General features: G+C 35.3%; 1 protein-coding gene across 2 annotated transcripts in view; it reads left to right on the forward strand.

Annotated features, from left to right (window-relative positions):
- ADCY2 (adenylate cyclase 2) overlaps positions 1-25,318 on the forward strand; it is a 544,207-nt gene that overhangs the window by 439,338 nt on the left and 79,551 nt on the right. For both annotated transcript variants that reach the window (XM_043977444.1, XM_043977445.1), the window contains 2 exons: positions 3,443-3,527; positions 24,754-24,891. In XM_043977444.1, coding sequence (XP_043833379.1) covers positions 3,443-3,527; positions 24,754-24,891 — 223 coding nt within the window. The remainder of the gene's footprint in view (positions 1-3,442; positions 3,528-24,753; positions 24,892-25,318) is intronic.

Consider the following 25,318-nt stretch of genomic DNA (forward strand, 5'->3'; position numbering starts at 1 on the left):
AGAATGTAGCCATTAGAACTTACCAGCAGAATTAGCAGTAACCTCTCTGAGATTGCTTAATTTTATTTTTCTTATCAAACAGACAGTGGGAATGGATTCAAACATTTGCTGGAGTACAGTATGTCTAAATCATTAACATGTCTGTATTTGATTTGATTCTTGATTCATCAAATAAGGTATTTATTACCTAAAATATTTAGGGCCCTATGGAAAACCCTTGGTAGATAGATACAAAAAATGTAAGAGCTCATGACCTCAAGATGCCTATAATCTCTTGGGGGAAGAAGGAAAAGAATAGCACATGTAGACATATAAGTAAATATATACAAAACAAGTAGGAAGTAATAGGGACCACTAAGTACTAGTAGGATTACCCCCCCCCCAAAAAAAAGACTTTCATAAGAGGTTGAGTTGAACTTCAGAGAAAGTTGATTCTAAGAGTGAGGAGGAGTGTACTTTAGACATAGGAGACAGTTTGTTCAGAGGCACTGGGGTAGGAGATAGAATGTTGTATACAGGAACAGAAAGGAAGCCAGTTTGACTGGAATGCAGAGTATATTAGGGAAGATATTGTGAGGAAAACCTGGAAAAGTTGGCTAGAGCCATATGATGGGGGGCTGTAAATACCAAATGGAGGAGTTTGTATTTTATTCTAGAAACAATAAAAATGTATCCTTCTGTTATCTTCATTAAGCCATAATCTGTGGGGAGTTAAGACATGAGGAAGAGTAAAACAAAACTACATTTCTTTTGGTGTTTACTTCACTATTTTGAGAAATATTAACTTCATCTATATAAATATTCTCTCTGTGGATGCAGATCAAAATGTCTTTCATACCTTAGTACAGAGTAATTGATTCTTTTGGAGTTTCTGTGGCTGAAAGAATTCATCTGATGCCATTTTCTTTTGATGGGCTTCTTTGAATTTACCCAAGCTGGTCTTTAGATAAGACACATCATCTACCCATACTCAAAGCCCTTCCAACTTGGTCAAATCTTCATGAGTTTGTACTCCTCTGATGTAGCTTTTGAGAACCCTGGGTCATGTCTATACCATATGAAGACATCTCAATAAAATTTCAGTGGAAGAAGTTACATTTAAGAACACAGTAACCTATATGAGCCCAACTCCAAACACTGATCTAAATCTTCGTTGGTCGGGGGCGAGAGGGAGGGAAGAGGAATAAACATTTATATGGTATCACTATGTGCCTACTACTGTGCAAAGTGCTTTACAAATATCACATTTTAGCCTCATAACAAGCCTGCAAGGTAGGTACTGTTATTATCTCTATTTAACAGTTAAGAAAACTGAAGTAAACAGAAGTTGTCACTTGTCTAAGGACACATTTAGTGTCTGAGGCCTGATTTAAACTCAAGTCTCCCTGACTCCAGGCCTAGTCCTCTATCTACTATGCAATGTAGTTGCCTCATTAAAATTGGGATTTGTAATAATTGCATTAATACTATTGTAGGAATGGTGGGGTAATTAAATCCATCACCCTGCCCCAAGCAAAGTAACTAACAAGGTGCTTTGGCCTTGATATGTTTATCAGATGGGAACACCTCTACTGAATCACTCAATCAAAAAACATTAAACTAGATGATAAAACTTATTAATGACTTTAGAAGGAACAAAATGCATTAGATTGGGTGAAATTATGCTATATAGCAAGTATGTGAGATTGGCTAAAAATATTCAGTCACACCCTGCTTGTCTTTTGCTGTATAGCAAGCAAGTTCAGAACTGAGCATTCCAATTTACCCAGTGGTAGAAGAAACTTTAGCGAAGGGAAAGAGAAGATAGCTTTTGTCTCATCCACTCTTGCCCTTAACAAGGATAAGACACTGCAGATTTCAAAAGATCCAGAAGACTTGGATGCCCCACCAGCATCCTAGCCATGTCCCCAAAACAGCAGTGGCTGATGATAGCAGCTGCACTAGGAGCTGAGAACAAACTAAACAACTAAGGAAAGAGTTTTCAGGACTCTACAAGGAACCCAGGGGAAAAAAGCTTAAGGGAAAATTTGTGAGGACTCTCCTGAGAGAATAAGATTTCCAATGATCAAGAGCTATTAGTTCATCCCTCTGCCCCTAAGATTTCTAAGTCTGAGCCCACTTTCCCCTAGACTCTTTTCTTATAGAAGAATGTCTCCCAGACTTTGAGGGAATATATTTTGGACCATCTTAGTGAATTCCTCTAATTGGAAGCTCATTGGATCTAGATAGATGATAAATAGGCATAACAAACCAGCGGTGGCTCATGATTCTCCATGGTACTGGAGAACTATTTCCCTCAACCCCTAGAATCCTGAGGACAGAAGGATCCAGACTCAAACCACCAGTAGAATGGGAGTTTGGGATAGTAGCCTTGGAGTTGGCACTACACTATTTTGAAACAACTTTAACAAAAATATTTCTGGCATGATCTATAACATTTTAAGAAAGTATAATTCAAACTTTATATAAATATATATATATATATATGTATATATATTTGTACATACATACACATACACACACATATATAGATATGTTTAAGAAAAAAAGCTTTTACATTGCAATGTCATTGGGCATTTGGACATTTTGCTCAGTGCTTCTAGAATAATCTGAACTTTTTGTACTTTTTCAGAGAATTGAGAAGAAAAAAACTTAAGTGAAGCTAATAGCTTTATCATTTCCCCTAAGACCATTCCTCTGCAATGTCATAGAATACATCTCCAATTCCCAGAATCCTGAGTCCTATAAATTGCTTTTATTAACCTGGTTTTGTGGAAATTGTTTATGCTGTCCATTGGAAAGAGTTCAGTCTTTTAGTGGCTTTCAGGGTCAAAGGTACTACAGTGAGAACATGGTTCTGGAAGAACTTCTGTGACCTTTTGCATTGGATCTAATAGAAGAAGAATGAGCAGGCTCATGGACAGTAGAAGGGTGACAAAAGGAGATCTTCAAGGATAATGGTTTCCTTAAGAAGCAGTGGTAGCAACACTATATTCCTGGGTCACAACAGCCAGAGCTCTATCATAAAATAATAAGGGAAGAGGTGGATGGGAGAAGAGCTACTTACTGCCAATTCCTAAATACTGATCATCTCTAAGTCACGTGTATGAACATAGAAAACATCTCCATGACTGTATTACCATTTGCAAAAAATCCTTTGAATCATATCAAATTGAACCAAGAAATCTTTCAGTAATACCTAATTATATTGTAATGGCATAGAGTCACTTGATTTGAAAATGTCTGATCTCAATTTGTTTTCACACACAAAATAGACTTGAGGGGTGGGCTAAAAACAAATAAGCTCTTTGCTTGATATATAATCCTAAAGGCCAATTAGATTATCCTCTTACAGAAAAAAAATGATTGGGGTATGTATTAAAAGTAATCTTTGGGACCATATTATCTCTATATTAACCTGACTTTTTGTTGTTGTTGTTAGAACATCTATTCTTGGGATTTCCTTTGGAGCTGCATTTCTCTTGCTTTCCTTCATCCTTTTCATCTGTTTTGCTGGACAGCTGCTGGTAGGTACTCTTTGGTTTTAACTTATTTGAAAAACAATATAATGAAAAAAGAAAGAGAAAAAGACAAAGAGACCGAGACAGAAAGAAAAGGGGGAAGGAAGGAAGGAAGAAAGAAAGAAAGGAAGGGACAAAGGAAGGAAGGGTCAAGTCTCTTAACTGCTGCAAAATAATTCCATTTGCTAGGAACAAATTATTTGTTCAGAAAATATAGCCAAGAAAGAAAATAAGAATATACCATTTAATAAATAAGTCTGTAAAGGTTTTTTTTTAATATAAGGATCAACCCAGAAACTATAAAGTTATATCTATTTTTTTATTCATTTGCTTTTTCTTTGAAATTGTTTTAAGGAACTTTAGAATAGTAAATAATAAGCTGTAACTGATCTAAAACTTGGTTGATGGGAAAATAAATTTTAAAAATAGATTACATAGATAGTTCCAAGTATGTAATATTGAAAATTATTGCATATTAAAATATTCTAAAATAGTAATCATTTCACTTATGTGAATAATTCCAAAGTTATGAGTTTTAGTCTAATCCTTTAAATTACTAAGTATTATGTCTTTATATTTCTTAGTTCAAGCCAAATTCTATTGTTTCATGATTCTAGCAAAGTTAACTGGAGAGAAAACATCCATGAAGATTTTTACTTCATTCATGTTATATTGAATGAAAGAGGAAATTGACATCATTATCTACTTGTCTACTTTATATACATGTGAATCTACTTTGTATGAATAACAATCCTTGCTTCTTTTACACTTTGACTGCAAAACTGCTTTTGAACAGCAAAATTTTTGTCCCATTCATTGGTGAGATTGCTGCATGACCTACTTCTATCACATTGTAAGCTTGTACAAATGCCATTATAGATTTCACTTCCATTACTATAAAAACAGTTTTCTTTAGTGAATGTTGGTTAGAGTGCCCTCATGTGTCTCTATGTTGTCATATAATTTTAGGTTGTTCAGAGCACAAGCCATTAGTTTTATTTACACCATCAATATATTCACAGTAGTATTTTATTTTTCCTTTGATATGTACATATACTCTGAAGAGAGTTATCAAATCAAAAGAGTTAGGACAGATGATCTTTATCGTCCCTTCCAGCTTTGAAATTCTGTATAAGTATCTGTAATTCCCAGGGTGTGTAACCTGAGGGCTGTGGATTGTCCACCTCTGTTACAAAACGAGGATTAGAAAATTCTTACAAAGGAAAATGTTAAATCAATATCTTGATGGGCATTGTAGTAGCCTTGGCACATTTTTCATTCATTTGCATCTGACAAGCACTTATTAAAAACCTGCTCTGTGCCATTCCCTTAGCTAGGTGCTAGGGATGAAAAGACAAAAATGCTTTTTTATTTCTTGGAGCTGGACCCACCTGCTACTGAGTGTGACAACATTCTGGGGCTCCTGTTGAATGTGTCTGTGTCCATGCCTCAATTACTCTACCTGGTTTTCAAATTGTTCCAGAAAAGGAACTGTGCCTTCTAATTCATCCACAATATCATGCCACCTAAGATATGAGCTAAATGAGCTACTAAGGTGCTCTAGAGTCATTGTAGGAAAAATTATTAAGGTTACATATTTGCCCCTTTCAGCAACCCTACTTACTATGCTAAAGAACTCCATTAAAAGAAAAAAACCAAAACAAAAGAAAATATAACCCTTTTTAAGTGAAAAAGCAAAGAGGATCACATATCTTCCTCACAGCTATCAGCAACTTTGACAAGTTATCAGAGAAGGCACTCATCACACACTGTATATACTCTATATTCCATTTACTGGCGGCTTTAAAAAAAAAAAAGTAAAAAAATCTGTTTTAAGTCTTCCCTGACAACAGTATCCCTGTGTTCTTTGTTTAAAATTATTAAATCATTTTACTTTAGTGTGTTATAGGCATAGGCCCTTAATCTAATTTTCCCTTTCCTTTCCACTGTCTTTGATCATTTATGACAAGGATCTTTGCAACTTTTCTGGCTTACAAAAATTAGTTTCATTCTTCTTCAAGTTTACAGGCATATGAATATATGTTATATGTGTGTACATATGGGTATTTGTTCTCTATATGTATCTGTTATATATGTATGTGCTTTTCCCAGAACCCTAGCATTCGGGGGGGGGGGGGGAATGGGTAAGGAAGGCATTCATATCTTAAGTGCTAGGTGTTTTAATATTGTGAAGAGTTAGATGCCATAGTTGTTAGAGCTCCAGACCTGACTCAGGAAGACATGATTTCAAATCCTGCCCCAGATACTAACTCTATGATGCTGGGAAAGTCACTTAACTCCTCTCAGCCTCAGTTTCTTCATGTTTGTGAGGATATTGACAGCACCTATGTCACAGGGTTGCAATGAGGGTCAACTTAAACCACCTTTGCAAATTTTAGCTATTATCCAAAAAAGATAATGCTCCAAGAGTACAAATGATTGACTACTTACCTCCTCCCCAGGTGAAAGTCAGGACTTTGGCAAGACTTACAAGACAAAATTGGAGGTAATTTATTGGAGTGTGGGATCTTTCTAGTCTTGGACCACCTGAAATCATTCATTAAGTCTCCATCTAGTGTTCAAATGTAATTCTTACATTCTTCAAAAAGAAAAAAAAGTTCAGGTTTGCATGTAGTACAAATTGTTCCAAGAGCAAGTAATATGCCTTATTCAAATCGTGTCATTAATTGTTTTAATATGTCCAAATCAAGTATAGATTTCATCCAAAAGGTCAATGAGGCTGTGTATGTTATATTACCAAAAATCAGTGTGGGAGATTATTTTTTATTTACATTCTACAAATATACATCCTTGAGCACAAAGGAATTCATTATTGCACATCCTAAATATTGGATTGCTTCCCTGACTTTTATTTACTAAATATAAAAGGATTTTCCTATTGTTAACATTGTTATTTATAAATGTGTGTTATGCCCTACCAAGCTGACTGAAATATATGCCTTGGATTCATCCTGTACTGAATCAATATTTTATTATGGTGAGAAATTAAATTCCTTACTTGGATCTGTTCTGGAACTAGGAACGGCAGTATTTAATAACCTTTCTTTATGAAGAAATCACAGCACTTGTAAAAAGGGGAATTAAAGTACAGTTTAAAAAAAGATAGATTTAAAGCTCTACTCCCAGGCCTTTGTGATCATTATACATTTTTCCCCAGAATGTTTGGCTATAGAGAATCATAGTTTTAGAGTTGAGAGGAATATTAATGGTCCTACTTAGTCCAACCACCTCATTTTAAAAATGAAGAAGCTGAGACTCAGAGAGGTCTACTGACTTGTCCAAGGTCACACAGGTATTAAGTAATAGAGCCAAGATTTGAATTCAGGACCTTTGACTCTAATCTGGATATTTTCCCACTTTACAATTCTAGGGCACAAAGTCATAGAAGTAGACTAAAGACCCTTTACTCATTTCAAACTCCATTTGAACTACATGGAGAGTAGAAAATAAATTTTGGCAAAAATAGAAAAAATCTTTCATTTAACGAAAAGATTCAATCCAATAAAAACATTTCAAATAGTTATTACCCAAAAGTGAATGCATACATGAATAGAAAACCATTTATTAAACACCTACAAGGTCTTGGGTACTTGAATAAAATACAAAAGTGAGTCTATTCCTGTCTCCAAGGGACTTATAATTTAATAGGGGAAATAATGGATAGAGGGGAGTGATGGCCAGAAAAGGGATTTTTTATCAGGAGAGTCAGAATGGCAAAAGGAACCTTTGAGGGAGGGCAAGAAGAAGGGGGCAAGTATGAAGCAGGGCATATGGTAAGATGTCCATAAGGAATAGATAGATGTGAAGTATACTCTGAGGCTGGCTGGATATAATGGTTGAATTTTCACCCATCAATCAAAAGAACAGAGCCCAAATCACAGTGTATTAATTTGCCCAAGGCATAGTTGCTAGAGGTCTGGTCAGGAGAATGCCATTCCAGGCGGGGAGAGTAGGGAGAGGCAGCAGTAAGATAAGGCAGATGCCCAGAGGATGATAAGTCAAAAAACAACTCTTGGGGGTGGGCAAAGAGGGAGAGGGAGACAAAGAAAGACAGACAGAGACAAAGAGGGCCCCACCTACAGTTAGGAAAACATGGATTCAAATCCTGCCTCTGACAGACTGGCTCTATGGCCCTAGACAAATCAAAACCTTTTCAGTGCCCTCGATATCTCTCTAAGACTCCCCCCTGTCTCTTCTTCCTCCTCCTCTTTCCACATCTATACCCATGTTACATACATTACAGATGAGTATGCTACATATATGTGTGTGTGCAATATTCCTGTTATATTGAAATTCTTCATCTCATGCCAGGCATCTTAAGTGCTTCATATTAAAATCCTCCTTTTCCTTCTAAACCTAGTTCAATCAAACCTCTAAGCCCATGCCGACCCAGGCTCACCTCTTCCTTCTTATAGTATTCCTAGACTTTACAGGGCAGTCTGGGCCATGCTTGTGTTTATACATTTCATCTCCCCAAATAAACTATAAGGCTCTCAGGGCCAGGGCCTATATAGTATGCTTTCTTTGTATCACCTTCATCATATAATATGACACTGGCTCTTATCCTTGGTGAATTGGCTATGGGCTAAAATTGCTACCTTTTGGAGCTGCCATGCCTTCCTCACCTCTGCTCCTTAGAATTCCTAATTACCTTCAAAGAACAGTTCAACTGGCACCTGCTATATGAAGTGTTTCATAAACCTTCCCACTGATGTTACTTCCTCCTACCCAAAAACCTTGCATCTATGTATTTATTGTATGTCTATTCCATATGTTCTCTCCTCTGATATAATATCAACTACTTGAAAGCAAGAACTGTTTTCATTTTTGTGTCTCAAGCACCTGCTGCTGTTCCTGGCATTTATAATCCAAGCTTAATAAGTACACAATAAGGTTGCACTGTCTCCTACAATAAAAATGATAAATATAGTTTCTATGTCTACCACCTAAACATTGAACACTAATAGCAGAGGGTTTTCCAGGGCTTGACTGATTTTTTAAAAATAAATTGAAGAACTCAACTTATCTATAACTTAATTTAAGGCAAGAGCTAAATGAAGCTGGCAGATGAGAGGGAAAATGTGAGGTAATAGCAGAAGTTGAAATTCTTCCAAAGAAGGAGGTATGTTTACTCCTTACCTAGTTATAAATTCTCCTAGAGCTCAAACAGTTTGCATAGATTGGTCAAAATTGCTCACCTTTAGATTTTTTTTCATCTGGAATCCTTCTTACCTGTACTTTAAAAATATTCCTTGTAATTTTGAGTCCTGTCATTAGCACAATCAGCTGTCCTTTAGTTGCATCAGTGCCTATCTTAAACCAAAGCCTTCCTCCTTCAGCCTACTCATTATGGTTCTGTCAAATATGTTGTTTTTCAGTAATGACAAGAATTAACATTTGTGGAGGGTTTTTGTTTTTGTTTTTGTTGTTTTTATCATTTACATGAGGGATTCTCAAAATAGAGTACAAGGACCCTTGAGTGTCCTTAAGATCCTTTCAAGGAAGTCATGAGGTCAAAACTATTTACATAGCAATATTGAGATGTTATTTGCCTATTTAAATACCCATTCCTTTTCCAAATACATATCTTTCTAAGGCCAAATTTTCTTTATGTACTTCAACAAAACGATAGATTACAACAGACTAAATGCAGAAGCAAACATCAGAATCCAGTTTTTTTTATTCATTCTGACATTAGATTTATGAAAATGTTAAATAATTCCACATTCTCATTAATTTTCTTTTGTTTTGAAAAATATTGTTTTTCACAAAAATTATTTGTTAGCATTTTAAGTTAACATGTAATGGGTTTATTGTAATTTTATGAATAAATATTTTAAATGTATTTCTTAATTTCTAACATGGTAAATATATATATATATATATATAAACATAAAATTCTTTGGGGTCCTTACTAATTTTTAAGAGAGTTATTCTTGGGGCAGCTAGATGGCACAGTGGATAGAGCACCGGCCCTGGAGTCAGGAGTACCTGAGTTCAAATCCGGCCTCAGACACTTAACACTTACTAGCTGTGTGACCCTGGGCAAGTCACTTAACCCCATTTGCCTCACTAAAAAAAAAAAAGTGTGTTATTCTTTTTTTAAAAAGAATAAATCATTAGAGAGATGTATAAGCAGACAAAAAATAAATGTGGGATAGTTGCATCATTAAGAATGAGGAATAATTGATGGACGGCTCATGGGTTCCATAAGAATACATACTTTCTTTTTTTATTTTAGTTTTCAACTTTTGTTTTTATAATATTTCTAATTTCAAATTTTTCTCCCTCGCTCCCCTCCCTCCCCCTTCCACAAGATAGCAGGTAATCTGATATAGATTATATGTGTACAATAACATTAAACATATTTCTGCATTAGACATGTTATAAGAGAAGAATCAGAGCAAAAGTGAAAAACCTCAAAAAAGAAAACCAATAGCACCAAAAACAAAAGAAATATTATGGTTCAATCAGTATCCATATTCCACGGTTCTTTTTTTGTTTGTTTGTTTTCTGGATTTGGAGAGCCTTTTCCATCATGAGTCCTTTGGAACTTTCTTGTACCATTGTATTGGTGAGAAGAATCAAGTCTATCACAGCTGATCAACACATAATATTGATGATACTGTGTACCATGTTCTTCTGGTTCTGCTCATCTCACTCATCAGTTCATGCAAGTTCATCCAGGTTTCTCTGAAATCTGCCTGCTCATCATTTCTTATAGCACAATAGAATTCCATTACATTCATATACCACAACTTGTTCAGCCATTTCCCAATTGATGGGCAGCCCCTCAATTTCCAATTCTTTGCCACCACAAAAAGAGCAGCTATAAGAGTGTTATTCTTTCCATTTCTATTATCTCATTTATTTTCTTTTATGTTTTTCTGTTTTTTATATCTCATTCTACATCAGTTTTTTTTTTGTTTGTTTGTTTTGTTGTTTTTAGTGAGGCATTTGGGGTTAAGTGACTTGCCCAGGGTCACACAGCTAGTAAGTGTTAAGTGTCTGAGGCCGGATTTGAACTCAGGTTCTCCTGACTCCAGGGCCGGTGCTCTATCCACTGCACCACCTAGCTGCCCCTCTACATCAGTTCTTACAAGTCTTCCCATGCTTCTTCAATACTTCAGACACATCTTTCCTTATGGTTCAGTAATATTCCATTTCATTTATGTAGCATGATTGGTTTAATAATCATCCAATCAATGGGCATTTATTTTTCTTCCAATTCTTTGCTAACACACAAGGTGCTATTTTTTTGTATATGGAAACTTCTTTATTTTTGCCAAATACAGGATTTTGAGTTCAAGGGAAATTAAGGTGTTTTTTTTTAAGTGAGGCAATTGGGGTTAAGTGACTTGCCCAAGGTCACACAGCTAGTAAGTGTCAAGTGTCTGAGGCAGAATTTGAACTCAGGTCCTCCTGACTCCAGGGCCAGTGCTCTATCCACTGCGCCACCTAGCTGCCCCGGGAAATTATGTTTTAAATTATTTTCTTAGTATAATTCCATCTGGAAGGATTGGACCAAATCACACCTTCACAAAAGTGTATTCGTGTACCTGTTTATCTCCACCCCCTCCAATACTAACTATTCCCATCTTTGCTAGTTTGCTGAGTGAGAAACTTCAGAGTTGTTTTGATCTTATTCATTTCTTGAAATATGCAAATTCCCTGGGCCTTTCAGAGTGTTCTTCCCAAAAGGTATTAATATTTTTTTTCCTTTTTGCTTTTATTTATGAGTTCGTGTTTGTCAGTATTTTATTAGTTATACAACATTGGTCACTTGGAGCACTAGACAAATCTCTAATAATTACAAGCTTGAATGAGTGTTGGGTTGTATCCATCCCAAAGTAATCCCTGGCATAACGTTCAAGAGACTACCCCCTACTTGCTGTCTTGGGGAAGGGGAGAGGGAGGGAGAAAAATTTGAAACTAGAAATCTTATAAAAACAAATGTTGAAAACTCTCTACATGTGACTAGAAAATAATAAAATACTTTTATAATTAAAAAACAAAAGAGAGGGAGGGGGAGGGGGAGAGAGAGAGAGACAGAGACACTACCCCCTGCCCCTCCAACTCTCACCCAGGTATTTATTTTCCAAGATTGGAGCTCTTGTCTACTTTTAAGTTTTGTGAACATTTACCATAATCTTTGGTTGTTGTTTTTTTTTCCAGTTTGGAAATGTGGTTTCTCTTACTGGAAGAGTCCTAGTATTTATATTATCATTTGCTCTATCTCCATGAGTCAGGTCAGCTGTCAAACTCAGATGTTAGCTGTTTTACTATCAAAATCAGATCCAAGTTGGATGCTGTCACTTACTAAGATTTAGGATATATAATTCCCTCTCTTGAAAACCATCAAGAATTTAGAGATGACAAAGTTCCAATCTCATTAATAGTACCCAGTATTTATATGGTGCTTTAAGGTTTGAAAAGTGTATTACATGTGTTATCTCATTTCTTCCTCACAACAATACTGTGAGGTAAACTGTTATTTTCATATTCGTTTATAAATAAGGAAACTGAGGCTGAGTGAGATTAAATGATATTCTCAAGATCACACAGCTAGTAAGTATCTGAACTCATCATCTTGATTACGAGTCAATTACTATTCACTATACCACCTGCCTGCCAGTTGATGACAGATGATGGAGATCAGAAGATCATATACCTAGAGCTTAAAGAAACCTCAGAGACAATCTAGATCCACCCACTCATTTCTTTAGAAGTCTTCAGAGTACTTTATTCTTTTTTAAATCATAAAAGTATTTATTATTCTCCAGTTACATGTAAAGATAGTTTTCAATGTTTGTGTTTTAAAAGATTTCTAGTTCAAAATTTTTCTCCCCACCCCCTTCCCCAAGACAGAAAGCAATCTGATATATCTACCTACTCATTTTACAGATGAAGAAATGAGGTTCAAAGAGATTAATTTACTTGCCCAGCATCACATAGGTAGTAAATGGCCTTGTAGAATTCAATCCAAGGTCCTCTTATTCCAAACCCAGATCTCTTTCCACAGAACAATTAATCCTATAGAATTGTTATTAATACAGTAACTGAAGAGACGTTGTTCCCATGTCAATCATATAACATGAAAGCACTCGTATAAATACTCTCCATAGGAATCGATCACTCTAGTATAAGACACTGTTGAGCGTATCTGTCATCATTGCCACTGCCTATAGTTAGTTCTCTTTTTCAAAGCCACAACAAAAGTAATGAATTTCCATTCTTAACATGGCATACCATTGCTCTTGCCTTTCATGGGGAATATGTCAAGAGCAAATTGTTATTTTCTAGAGAAAGATAGCATGTCATGTAACTTCTCCTTTCTGATTCTCCTCTCATTTCTTTCATAACTCTGTCCTACTGTTGTGGTGCTCAAGTGTACTTCACCTTCTTGACTATAACTTCCTGACATCTGCATGATGGGAGGGAGAATAAAAGGGAGAACGGCACATCTATCAAAAGATTTCCTGAAGGATATGGGGCTCTTTAACAAAGAGAAGACATGATTTAAGGGTGCCTTAGAATTGTCTTAAAGGATTTGAAAGGCTGTCATTTGGAGGAGGGATAAGAATTGTGCCCCTATGAGCAGAACTGGGAACACTGGGCGGAAGTGGCAGAGGGCTAGATTTTGTATTAATGGAAGGAAAAACTTCCTAACACGTAGAGCTGTTTAATAGACTGCATCAGGAATCCCTATTGAGAAGAGGATAAAAGGGTATTTTGTGAAGGTAGAGATTATATTAGATGACCTCTAAATTCTCTTCTAGTTTTTAGATTCTGCAGTTCTGTGAAATTGTGGACTTCCCTATGGGTTTTGATAATTTTCATCTTCTCATTTTGAACTTCAAAATATCGATTTGAAAAATATGTATCATTATACTAATCAATACTGATTTTAAGAGCTCTATATTTTATCCTTCCAACCACCCTGTGAAGAAGATAAAACGTATTATTGTCCCCATTTTATAGATGAGACTATAGAGGTTCTTAGAAACTAAGTGCCTTGTGTAAGATAACATTGTGATAATGATGAACTTTGCTGTAAGATTTGAAAATACAAGTTGAGGACAGTCCAAGTAATTATTGGAAAGAACTAGAGACTTTCTGTGTTTGATTGCCATACTTCTGACAAAATGAAGATACCATATAAGTCCAAGGTTCATTTCTTCTTAATTACTGTTGTATTAAGCTTCATATATCAGTGAAAATATTGTAATATGCCTTTAACAATTTCTGGAAGAAATACAAAAGCATATATATGTGTGTGTGTGTGTGTGTGTGTGTGTGTGTGCATGTATGTATAGTGTGAAAAAAGTCTATCTTGTGGGAAGAGAGTAACTCATATATACCAAGCAACTAAAAACCTGTAGCACTGACAAATACAAACATACCAGGCACATAAGAACACTGTGGCCCCCCAAGAGATAATTATGTAATGTTTTCCATTAGCTGTATGCTTATCACCAGATGCAGTTATTTGGCTTTTATGCCCTTGAAAAATATACTATGACTTTTGTGTACACACACATGCACATAAAAATTTCTGTGTAACCAGTAAAAATATGAATGCTTACTATATGAATGAAACAGGCTGTATTGTGGAAAAATAGAATTGATTAAGTTTGAACAAATAAAAATCTTCAAAGCAGAGTATTAACAATACAATTAACTCATTAAGTAGATACATGACAGTTCTAGTGGCATTGTCTTTGAGTTGGGACATGAAATGTTACAAATAATCATGGCACCAAATTGTTCCTGTCATTCAAAAAGACATTCTTTCCTCTATTAAAATTCTTGAACTCAATAAATCCACACAAAAATAATAATTTTAATGTCCTTGGTTTAAAAAATGTAATTACTCTGTTTTCATACAAATGTTTAATTATAATATCAAGATTTTTGATAGCTATATGTAAAAAAAGAATTTGTTAACGAACTTCTTTGGAGATCCTAGCAGCATCTAAAGATATTTTTACCATTGAATTACTAAGTTTCAAAAAAGAATAATGTTAGAGAATGGACCAGTGATTTCATTGGTAAAGAGAACTCTCAGTTGAGCAAACTCCCCCTACCAATGGAGATAGGCATCTTCTCTGCATCTTATTCTTTTATCTTATTCTTTATATCTCAGCTCTTAAAATTTCCTAGGGAAATTTTCCTAAACACTGAAATATGAAGGTACTTGACTGGAGACTCATAGCCAGTATCTTCCTAGCTTCAAGGTAAACTTTTTATCCACTGTGCCATGCTGTCTCACATAGTGTTACTGTTACTAAAATTAAACATATATTATCACACTTTAGATAATACGTCTCCATACTACATTTAGATCTACTACATATCTTTAAGCTAATATGGTCAAAAATAAAAGATCGTAATTTATTTTTATAATTTCTCTTAATTTAAAAAATAGTCAAGTATTTATCAATATTTATTTACCAATGCCTACATTCAATGGTTTTGTTTTTTTTTTTTAGTTGGAGAGTCACAAAAATCAGAACAGTTGAAAGAAAGCTCAATTTTGAGTTAGAAGACCAGGGTTCAAATCCTGTCTCTTTTCTCTCTGTGACCTTAGGCAAATTAGTACAAGTCTGCTACATTTCACATTTTGTCATCTGTGAAAGGAAGGGATTGAACTAGATAATCTCTAAGGTAATTCAGTTCTAATAAAGTTAATCATGTAATCCAACTCTAAATCTATGATTCTAAGACCATAAGCAAAACACAGTTGCACCTCTCAAGATACTTAAAAACCTACGTTTGAGTCCTAGCTCTTCCATTTACTGTGTATATGACCTTGGGTAAAGCATATGAATTTTCTGAGCTTCATTTTGGTCATCAGTAAAATGAGGTTAATAATACTTGCAGCCCTTCCCAAAAATCAATTAAGAAATGCTTGTGTTTTCTGCCCCCAAAAGTCTTAGTCTCTCTAAGAGTCTTACATTGTGACGTGATCCTGGGTTTCCAAAGGCCATGGTTGCAGATTTTGAATTCCAACTGCTACTCTCATTCAAGAATTGTTTTGGGTACAATCCTAAAAAGAGACTTGCATTGGTAAGCCAAGGACCAACCTAAGTGCGGAAAAGCACATCACCAGTAGGTGTGTCACTAGATTTTGAATTTGTTTACCAAAGCAAGCCAAGAAATGAAAAAAATACAAAATAGTCCTCAGGCCTATGTCACAAATATAGTGATGGTGGCAGGATGTTAACACACAGAACCCTTAGAACCATAGAGTTTTTAGAATATTTAAAAAACATGAATTTAACTCAAGGGTATTGTGAAACAAGTACTCTGGAAATTAACTGTAAATTACTATTATTAGTGTTCTTAATCCCCTATACCCTCCCCCCCACCCCCATCACTGCTTTGTTCTGATGAATGGGCTTTCATAGCTCAATAAAACTATGAGCTATGCTGTGCATGGTTACCCAAGATGGAGGACATCGTGCAGCATTCTGAAAAAAGGTGATCCACTGGAGAAGTAAATCACCTATAACCATGATGGTGTGGTTACTGATCTAGAGCCAGACATCCTAGAGAATGAAGTCAAGTGACCCTTGGGAAGCATTGCTAACAACAAAGCTAGTAGAGGTGATAGAATTCCAGATGAGCTATTTAAAACACACAAAAAAAGTGATGCTGTAAAAGTGTTGCATTCAATGTGCTAGCAAATTCGGAAAACACAACAGTGGCCCCTGGATTAGAAAAATCCATTTACATCCCAATCCTAAGGAAGGTCAATGCCAAGGAATGTTTACATTACTGAATACTTGTGTCCATTTCACACACCAGCAAGGTTATACTTAAGATTCTGCAAGCTAGAATTTAGTAATATGTGATCAAAGAATTACCAGAAAAGCAGACTGGTTTTTTGTTTTATTTGTTTGTTTGTTGTTGTTGTTTTTACTAGTCAATGAGGGTTAAGTGACTTGCCCAGGGTCACAAAGCTAGTAAGTATCAAGTGCCTGAGGTAAGATTTGAATTCAGGTCCTCCTGAATCCAGGGCCAGTGCTTTATCCACTATGCCACCTAGATGCCCTGCAGACTAGTTTTTAAAGAGGCAGAAGAACAAGAGATAAAATTGCCAACATTTGCTGGATTATGGAGAAAGCAAGGGAGCTCTAGAAAAACATCTCCCTCTGCTCTATTGACTAAACTAAAGCCTTTCACTGTGTAGATCATGGCAAAACGTGGCAAATTCTTTTTTTTCAGGGCAATGAGGGTTAAGTGACTTGCCCAGGGTCACACATCTAGTAAGTGTCAAGTGTTTGAGAATGGATTTGAACTCAGGTACTCCTGAATCCAGGGCTAGTGCTTTATCCACTGCACCAGCTAGCAGCCCCCCAAATGTGGCAAATTCTTAAGGAGATGAGAGTATTAAATCATCTTCCTTGTCTCCTGAGGAACATATATGTGGGCCAAAAGGCAACAGAACCAAACTTGGAATGATTGATTGGCTTAAGATTGGAAAAGGAGTACAACAAGGCTATATATTTTCACCTTATTTACCTAACTTGTATGCGGAGTACATCATGTGAAATGCCAAGCTGGATGAATAAAAAGCCATAAGTCAGGTTGTTGGGAGAAATATCAACAATCTCTGATATTCTGATAGTATTATTCTGATGGTATAAAGTGAAGAGGAATAAAAAAGCTTCTTGATGAGTATGAAAGAGGAGAGTATAAAAGCTGGCCTGGGCAGCTAGGTGGCGCAGTGGATAGAACACCGGCCCTGGATTCAGGAGGACCTGAGTTCAAATCCGACCTCAGTCACTTACCAATTACTAGCTGTGTGACCCTGGGTAAGTCACTTAACCCCAATCGCCTCACCAAAATAAAAAAGCTAGCCTGATGATTAACATCAAAAAAATTAAAGTCATGGCAACCAGTCCCATGACTTCCTAGTTAATAGGAGAAGAAATGGAAGTAGTGTCAGACTTTATATTCTTGGGCTCGAAGATTAGTTCAGATAGTGACTATAGCCATAAAATTAAAAGATGCTTGCTCCTTGGAAGGATTGCTAGATAAATTTGGACAACACACTAAAAAGCAGAAATATCATCTTGCCAACAAAAGTGCATTATAGTCAAAGCATTGTTTTTTGGGTTTTTTTGTTGTTGTTTTTCCGGTAGCAGTGTATGCTGTGAGAGTTGGACTATAAGAAAAGTTGAGCACCACAGAATCAATGCTTTCAAATTGTGGTTCTGGAGAAGACTTTTGAGAGTCCCTTAGATAGCAAGGAAGTCAAATCAGTTAATACTTAAAGAAATTAATACGGGCCATTCACTGGAAGGTCAAATACTGAAGCCAAATCTTAATACTTTGGCCACATAATGAGAAGATAGGACTCATTGGAAAAAAACACAAAAAATAAAATATGATGTTGGGAAATATTGAAGGCAAAAGGAAAAGGGGATGGCAAAGGATGAGATGGATAGATATTATCATGGAAACAATGAGCATGAACTTCAACAGACTTTGAGATAGTAGAGGAAAGATGGGCCTGGAGTGCTACTGTCCATGGGGATCACAAAGAGTCAGATATGAATAATTGATTGAACAAGTATTCTTATAGAAGACATGACAAGGATTTGAATAAAGTTATAATATAAAATAAACACAAGAAGATCACAAGATAGGTACAAAGCATAAAATTGGTCTCATGAAGAAAAGCTCATTTCTTACTGGGATGGGCAACATCAGATAATATTGGATAGAGGGCATGGCTTTGGAGTTAGTTCTTAAAGGATGGTTAGATTTTCTACTAGCAAAGGTGACACAATAGATAGTACTCTGGGCCCAGAGTCAGAAAGACCTGAATTCAAATCTGACTTCAGATACTTACTAGCTTAGTGACCCTAGGTAAGTCACTTAAACCAGATATCTTCTCACAGTCTCAACTTATTCATCTGTTAAATGGAGATTATGATAGCATCTACCTACCAGGGTTTTTGTGACGATGAAAAGAGATATTTGTAAAACACTTAGAGTGACTGGCACACAGTAGGTACTATATAAATGTTAGCTATTATTTGCAAAACCAGTGGACAGTATGCAGAAGTACATACATACAGAAGTTAAATAAGAGAATTTTAAAGTTGCCAATAGCCAGCCATTCCATGTGAGAAAGATGTAGAAAAAGTCTAAGCTCTTGAATTTTTTTTAATGAAATTTTTTGGTTTTGTTTTTCTTTGCCTGGTTGCTTTAGTTTTATGTTCAGTTTTATTCCTGGTAGCATCAAAGAGCAACAAAGGCTGGTGAATTGTACAATGCAATATCTACACGTGCACAAAATATATCATAAACCTGGAATGCTTCATTATTTAGACAAATCATTAGAATTATTCCTGTATTAGATAATTATTCATTCATAGTAATTGTAGCACATATCATTATTCCATCTTTTTCTTCAATGTTAACCCCAGGCCTTCAGCTGAATAATGTTGAGGGAACTACAAAATGCAAGGTGGGAAAATATTTTAATTATTACTAGATTTAATACTGCTTCATTTCCCAATATATTTAATTTACTTTCTCATTTCAGTTAAACAAAATTATTCAGCTACTAATAATTTGATATAAACAAACTGCTGAGGAGCCTTCTAAAACTTAACTAGAGTGATCCTCGGATAACAAACAGTCCCTCCCCAGGCTTTTACTTGAGACCTCTGATCCAAAACAATAATATGGGCCACAACTTCCCTTTCCTTGGCCTAACCTCTGAGAACACAGGCTTATATCTCTTTAGAGTGACTTATCAGTATGGAATTTTAGTGGCAGCTCAACAGAAAATTGTTGAATTAAGCTGCATGTTATCCCTAACGGCCCTTTCAGGGAAAATTAGAAGCAATATCCTCACACTGTAGTCACTGAAACAGAGACAAGTAACTAAATCTCTTCTCCAAAGTCAGTCAAGAACTAATCACCCAAGCCAAATTGAAACGTTTTATAATCTCAGGTTCCAGCCTGATTTCCATTTGATTAACAGCCAGGCATTCTCACTGACTTGCTGGCTCATGAAGAAAGGAAATAGCTGGGTAAACAGGAAGCTTTCTGTAACCCTGCACTTGAAGCCTCTGTCATAGAACCATTACAGGTGAAGACACCACATGATGGAATTGTTTCTAACAAATCTCTGTGGAGGAGTTTCAAGACAGATCCACCTTTATGACAAGTTCCATTCTATAGGTGTTTAGTGTTTAAAGTCAGGTTTCATTATCCTTCTTTTTATAACTCGAATGTCTCTGGTGTTAAGTCATTGTGATATATTTCTTTTCTTTAAGTTATCTGTAACCAATTCTTATTGGGACGAAATTACTCTAATGTTATATCAAATATGTTAATGTACTACATTCTGAATTTATGCCAAAGTATGATAGACTAAAAATTCTACAATATGTATAATTAATACATGTGAAGTCAGTTTAACCAAAAAGATTAATAACCAAAGTTTATTAAGAATTCATTTCTGGGGCAGCTAGGTGACCCAGTGGATAGAGCATTGGCCCTGGATTCAAGGTGTCCTTAATTCAGATCCAGCCTCAGACACTTGACACTTAACTAGCTGTGTCACCTCGGGCAAGACACTTAACCTCAATTGACTCACCCCCCCACCCAAAAAAAAGAATTCATTTCTGTATCCTCAATCCTAAAGGGGGAAAAAAGGGGGAGGAAGTGCATAATTTGCAAAAAAAAAAAAAACCTCAAGTAGCTTTTGTTAATAAAATGAAAAATGAAATTTGTTTCCCTCCTCCCAACTATTCTCCTTAAAAATTATTCTCCATCTCCTTTCTCTTTTTATACCTTTCCTTCTTCCTTTCTTTTTTTCTTTCTTTCTTTTTTTTTTGTTTTGGTGAGGGAATTGGGGTTAAGTTTCCTTTTTTCTCCTCATCTTTACTACTAAAGTCAATCATGTATTTATTCCATCTACCTTACTACTCTTTGCTTTCCTACAGTATTATGAGATCTTTAAACCTTTAAAACAGAATTTGGCTCTGTTTATCTAAGTTGGGTTTTTTTACAGAATTTTTATTTATTGTGTCTTCTGTTAGTAGGAGAGAGAAAAAAACATGGCTTGCTTCCCCAGACCTCTCATAAATAATACTAGCCTAAACATTTGGTGTTATCAGGCTCAAGAGACTGTGTAGGGGACACTGGTGACATGGCAACTGAACCCTGTTTTTCTGGGACTCATCCAGGGCATTGAATACAAAATTTTATCATGAAATTTTTCTAGAATATCTTTTCCTGGAGGGCAGCTAGGTGGCATGGTTGATAAAGCACCAACCCTGGATTCAGAAGGACCTGAGTTCAAATTTGACCTCAGATACTTGACACTAGCTGTGTGACCCTGGACAAGTCACTTAACCCTCATTGTCCTGAAAAAAAAAAAAGAATATAGTTTCCTTCTCAGAGTTATTTTTTTCTTAATATGAGTGAACTAAAAATCTAACAAATTGGTATTCATCTATAACTAGGAAGATAGCAACTCTATCTGTAACATATGTAGCACAATTATAATAAAAAATCTTGGAGTAGACAGGTTATAATGTAGTATTGTCCCAAAGAATCAAAGCAACTAAAAAAGAAAATCTTTCTACTTTTTCTACATTACATATTTGTAACAAAAACAAATAAAATATTTTCACCGAATTGACCATAACATGAAAGTGATTTTTTACTCTCTGTTATTGTTATTAAATAAACATTTTGTTAAATTAAATAAGTATTTAATATTTCTTTGGGAAACTATGAAATGTTAAGTTTTGCAAGTGGATATGAGTGTCTGACTTCTAATATTGTTTATTAGATTAAAAAAAGTGTCATCAACAAGCTGATTCTAACTAGAATTATACTAAAACAGTTATTTTCTCAAACTTTTCAACCAAATATTTTATGGTTGGTTAGTAGAATATCAAAATAGCAACTTATGTGTACAAAAGCTAACCCACTATGTCATTCTGTTTTAATTTCCAGTGTTATATTTTCAACATAAACTTCTGTGATATTTTAGCTAAGCCAGTTATATACCATTATATGTATTACTACAATCTTTTTGGCTTTCTTATAATTGATAGAAGGCCTCTAATATACTGAAGGGGCAAAATGGCACAGAATAAGGAGAAATGGAAACATCAGAACATACATCATTAGAGGAAGGTCCAACGTCAATTAGATAATTGATCTATTGAAATACTAGTAACATTATCATCACCCTCATTATCATAAAGAACATGAAGTGAATCCCTACTGCTCATAAGACATTTTGAGAGTCTGCTTTAAGACTTTACATCCAAGATAATCCACTCGGTATATTAAATAACATCCTCCTGGCTGAAAGCATTCGTACAGAGTCTGATAATTCTCGAACTATACTTGTACAGCATATGATCTGGGAAATCTTTCCCACATAGTAACATTGTGTTAAGTTCTACAATGACTATGCAACTAAGTGCAATTCTTGCCTCATGAACTAATAATGTTATATATTTTAGTACATCTATACCTTTTATGCACAGAACCTAAAAAAATAAGGATAATACTCATGATAATCAAAGATAGACTAAAAAAGAAAATATGTAGCTTCCCTTTCACATTTATACCTTTCTGGATTGATTTTCATAGGATTCTGTATTAGTGGGAAATATTTTGGATGTTTGCCATAGATAGATGCTCTTATCCTACCTATATAAGGTATTCTAAAAGTCTTAATGCAGTTTTAAGCTTTAATATCTTAAGTAGATTTATAAGCTTAATGAGATTATGTAGCTTGAAACTGCACTAAGACTTTTGTGATACCCTATCTAAGGAACAGTAGAAAGAATTGAAAAGGTAAAGAGGCAAAAAAAATGCAATTAGTAGATGTGGGTCAGGTAGACTTTTTGCAGATAAACTGCTTTGAGGATTATTAGTAAGGCTAACCTATGATAAGATACAGGATCAAAATGTAATTAAACAAATAGAGGATTATGTGAAGGGATATATGAAATTAAATGTTGTCGCAGTCTGTTCTCCATTTATAATGTATTTGTCTTTATTCGCAAAAACAATAGTAAGAGATATACTCCCAATAGGGTTCTACCCAATAAGCATGCAGCTACAGAGTATAAATAAGAGGGGGTTGGCATTTCTTACATAGAAAAAATAATGTGAATGACTGATTTTCAAAGTGTATCTATTTCACTCTTATTAGTACCAGAGTGAGTTAACCTTTGGCATGAAGAAAATCAGAATCACTAGGGAAAATATAAAGTATACTGTATCATACATATTTATTCTTTATCCCTTCTGAATTATTCTTTTAAAAGCTTCCTTTTGCGCAGTGGATAGAGCACTGGCCCTGGAGTCAGGAGTACCTGAGTTCAAATCTAGCCTCAGACACTTAGTAGCTGTGTGACCCTGGGCAAGTCACTTAACCCCAATTGCCCCACCCCCCAAAAAAATGTTTCCTTTTATATACTTGAATAATTAATATTTTTATCTTTGGTATCATTAACACATAGGTTAAAACCGAGATAGTAGGAACCCCCTCCAAAGAAGTCCCAAATAGTATTATCAGTCCTAAATAGCAATATCTTGGGGAGTTAAAGCTGTCTTTCATTTATAAAGCACTGATTTTTCTTCATATCAGAATATCTTCTACTTGTAGTATAAAGGTCATGGTGGGCAACTTATTGGGTTAGAGATGTTCGTTTGTTTTTTAACTCTTGATACCCATAGAGATTGGCTTTGTAGGTAGGTAGAGGCACTAAGGTAAGAATGGACTTATTATTCTATAGACAAACCATTCTTCTCATTTTGTTCAGTGGAGTTCAGCTAGAAATGGCCCTTGGATGAGTTGCTTTATATTCAAGAAAGAAAATAAGCATTTATTAAGGGCCTACTATATACTAGGTACTCTGCTCAGCACATTACTAATATGATCTCATTTGATCCTCACAATGATAGATGGGAGGTAGCTGCTGTTATTGCTTCCGTTTTATAGTTGAGGAAAATTAAGGCAAAGAGAGTGCCTTGTCTAGGGTCACACAAGTGACCAAGGCCAAGGCTAAGAAGTGTCCTAGGCTAGATCTGAGCTCAGGTCTTCCTTACTCCAGGACCAAAGCTCTATCCACTGTAACACTTAGCTGCCTCAGTGCACAGTTAGAAAAAAAACTACTTTTTTGTAGTTAAATAAAAGTATGAAGATGTCAACTCATGTTTTTGTAAGCTTATTGAAAGCATTTTCAGTACAACTCCAGTAGCAGACATTACTACAAGAATGATATTCACCTCATCTTGTTGTCACCTGATTTTTATTTCTTACATTGTCTCTATATTTTGAAAGCTTCTGATCTTATAATCTCATCATCTCTTTGGATGGGGTTCAGAAAGAAGTGGTCCAAGGACACTAAGTTCAAGGATAAGTCACTATCCTGATATTATTCTTAGACTATTGCTCATATGGATAAAGTGAATGCATTCCTTTTTGGTAACTGAGTAAGAGTATCAGCATGTAAGCTCATCGCTCTTGAAGGTCACTGAAAGTACCTTTGGGTTATTTCCAGTAGCAGAAAGAACAACAGAGATGACATCTTTCTCACCCTGTGGCTGTTTAGTTTTTTAATTTTTCTGCTGGATCTCTGAGCTTTAAAAACTGTTCATTCATTCTATGTAGTTCAGAGATTATAAATATTTTGTATGGTCACAATAAGAATCACCATTAATATTATCACTATTGTCATTGTTACAATTATTAGATAGGTTGTACCACTTTCTCCACAAATAAACTGAATTTATAAGAAATGACAATAGATCTACACCATCAAATAACCAGAAGAGGAATTTGATTTATCAAGTGTTTTCCCCCATATTTTAATAGGTTTATTAAGAGACTTAAAAGACATTACTTCAGATGTATTATTTAAGATTATATTTGTCATGAGATGCTTTATTCTGAGACAAATTATAATCTCAAAACTATTTTAAGGACTAAATGACTTTAGCAAATTTGTTTCTCTGAAAATGCAGCTAATGTCTTATACTCACACATATATATTATATATATATAGAAACACACACACATAATGGTGTGTATGTATATATGTGTACCTACATATATGAATATATGTATGTGTATGTCTTTATGACTAGCTAGCTGTCATTTACATGTCTGAAAAGTCATGATATTCTATTTCCTATTCTCTCCCTCTAGCAATGCAGCAAAAAAGCTTCTGCCTCATTATTGTGGATTTTGAAGTCGTCTGGAATAATTGCAAATCGTCCCTGGCCACGGATCACTCTCACAATTACTACCACTACCATTATATTAACCATGGCCATCTTCAACATGGTAAGTGCCTCAACATGTATACTTTGGAGCTTATGTCAATCTAATCATTTTGTGTTTCTATTGTACTTCTTAATGACTTTTCACAACTGGAGCCTCAAGTTTTTTTCAGTGGGGAAAGTAATGCAATTTGTGTTTTATGAAATTTTACTTCACCTTTCAATAAGATCATTAGAAGACAAGTGAGATTGTCTTCAGAAAGCTCTGAGATGAGGAAGCTTCATAGACCACTTCTACTATTGCTATCAACCAAAGGTCAAGGAAGGACATCAGAAACTTAAGACACAGATGTTCGCCCAGAAGGACAACAGAGAAATACCAGTGCATGGTTCCAAAGAAGAGCAAAGTTGGGCCTTCAGTAGTTCATGCCAGGATCTATTGCCAAATTTAGTTCATTTGCTACAGAAGAGGCAAAACAGGTTGCAGAATG

The sequence above is a fragment of the Dromiciops gliroides genome, chromosome 1 (assembly GCF_019393635.1).
Source record: "Dromiciops gliroides isolate mDroGli1 chromosome 1, mDroGli1.pri, whole genome shotgun sequence".
NCBI lineage: Eukaryota > Metazoa > Chordata > Mammalia > Microbiotheria > Microbiotheriidae > Dromiciops > Dromiciops gliroides.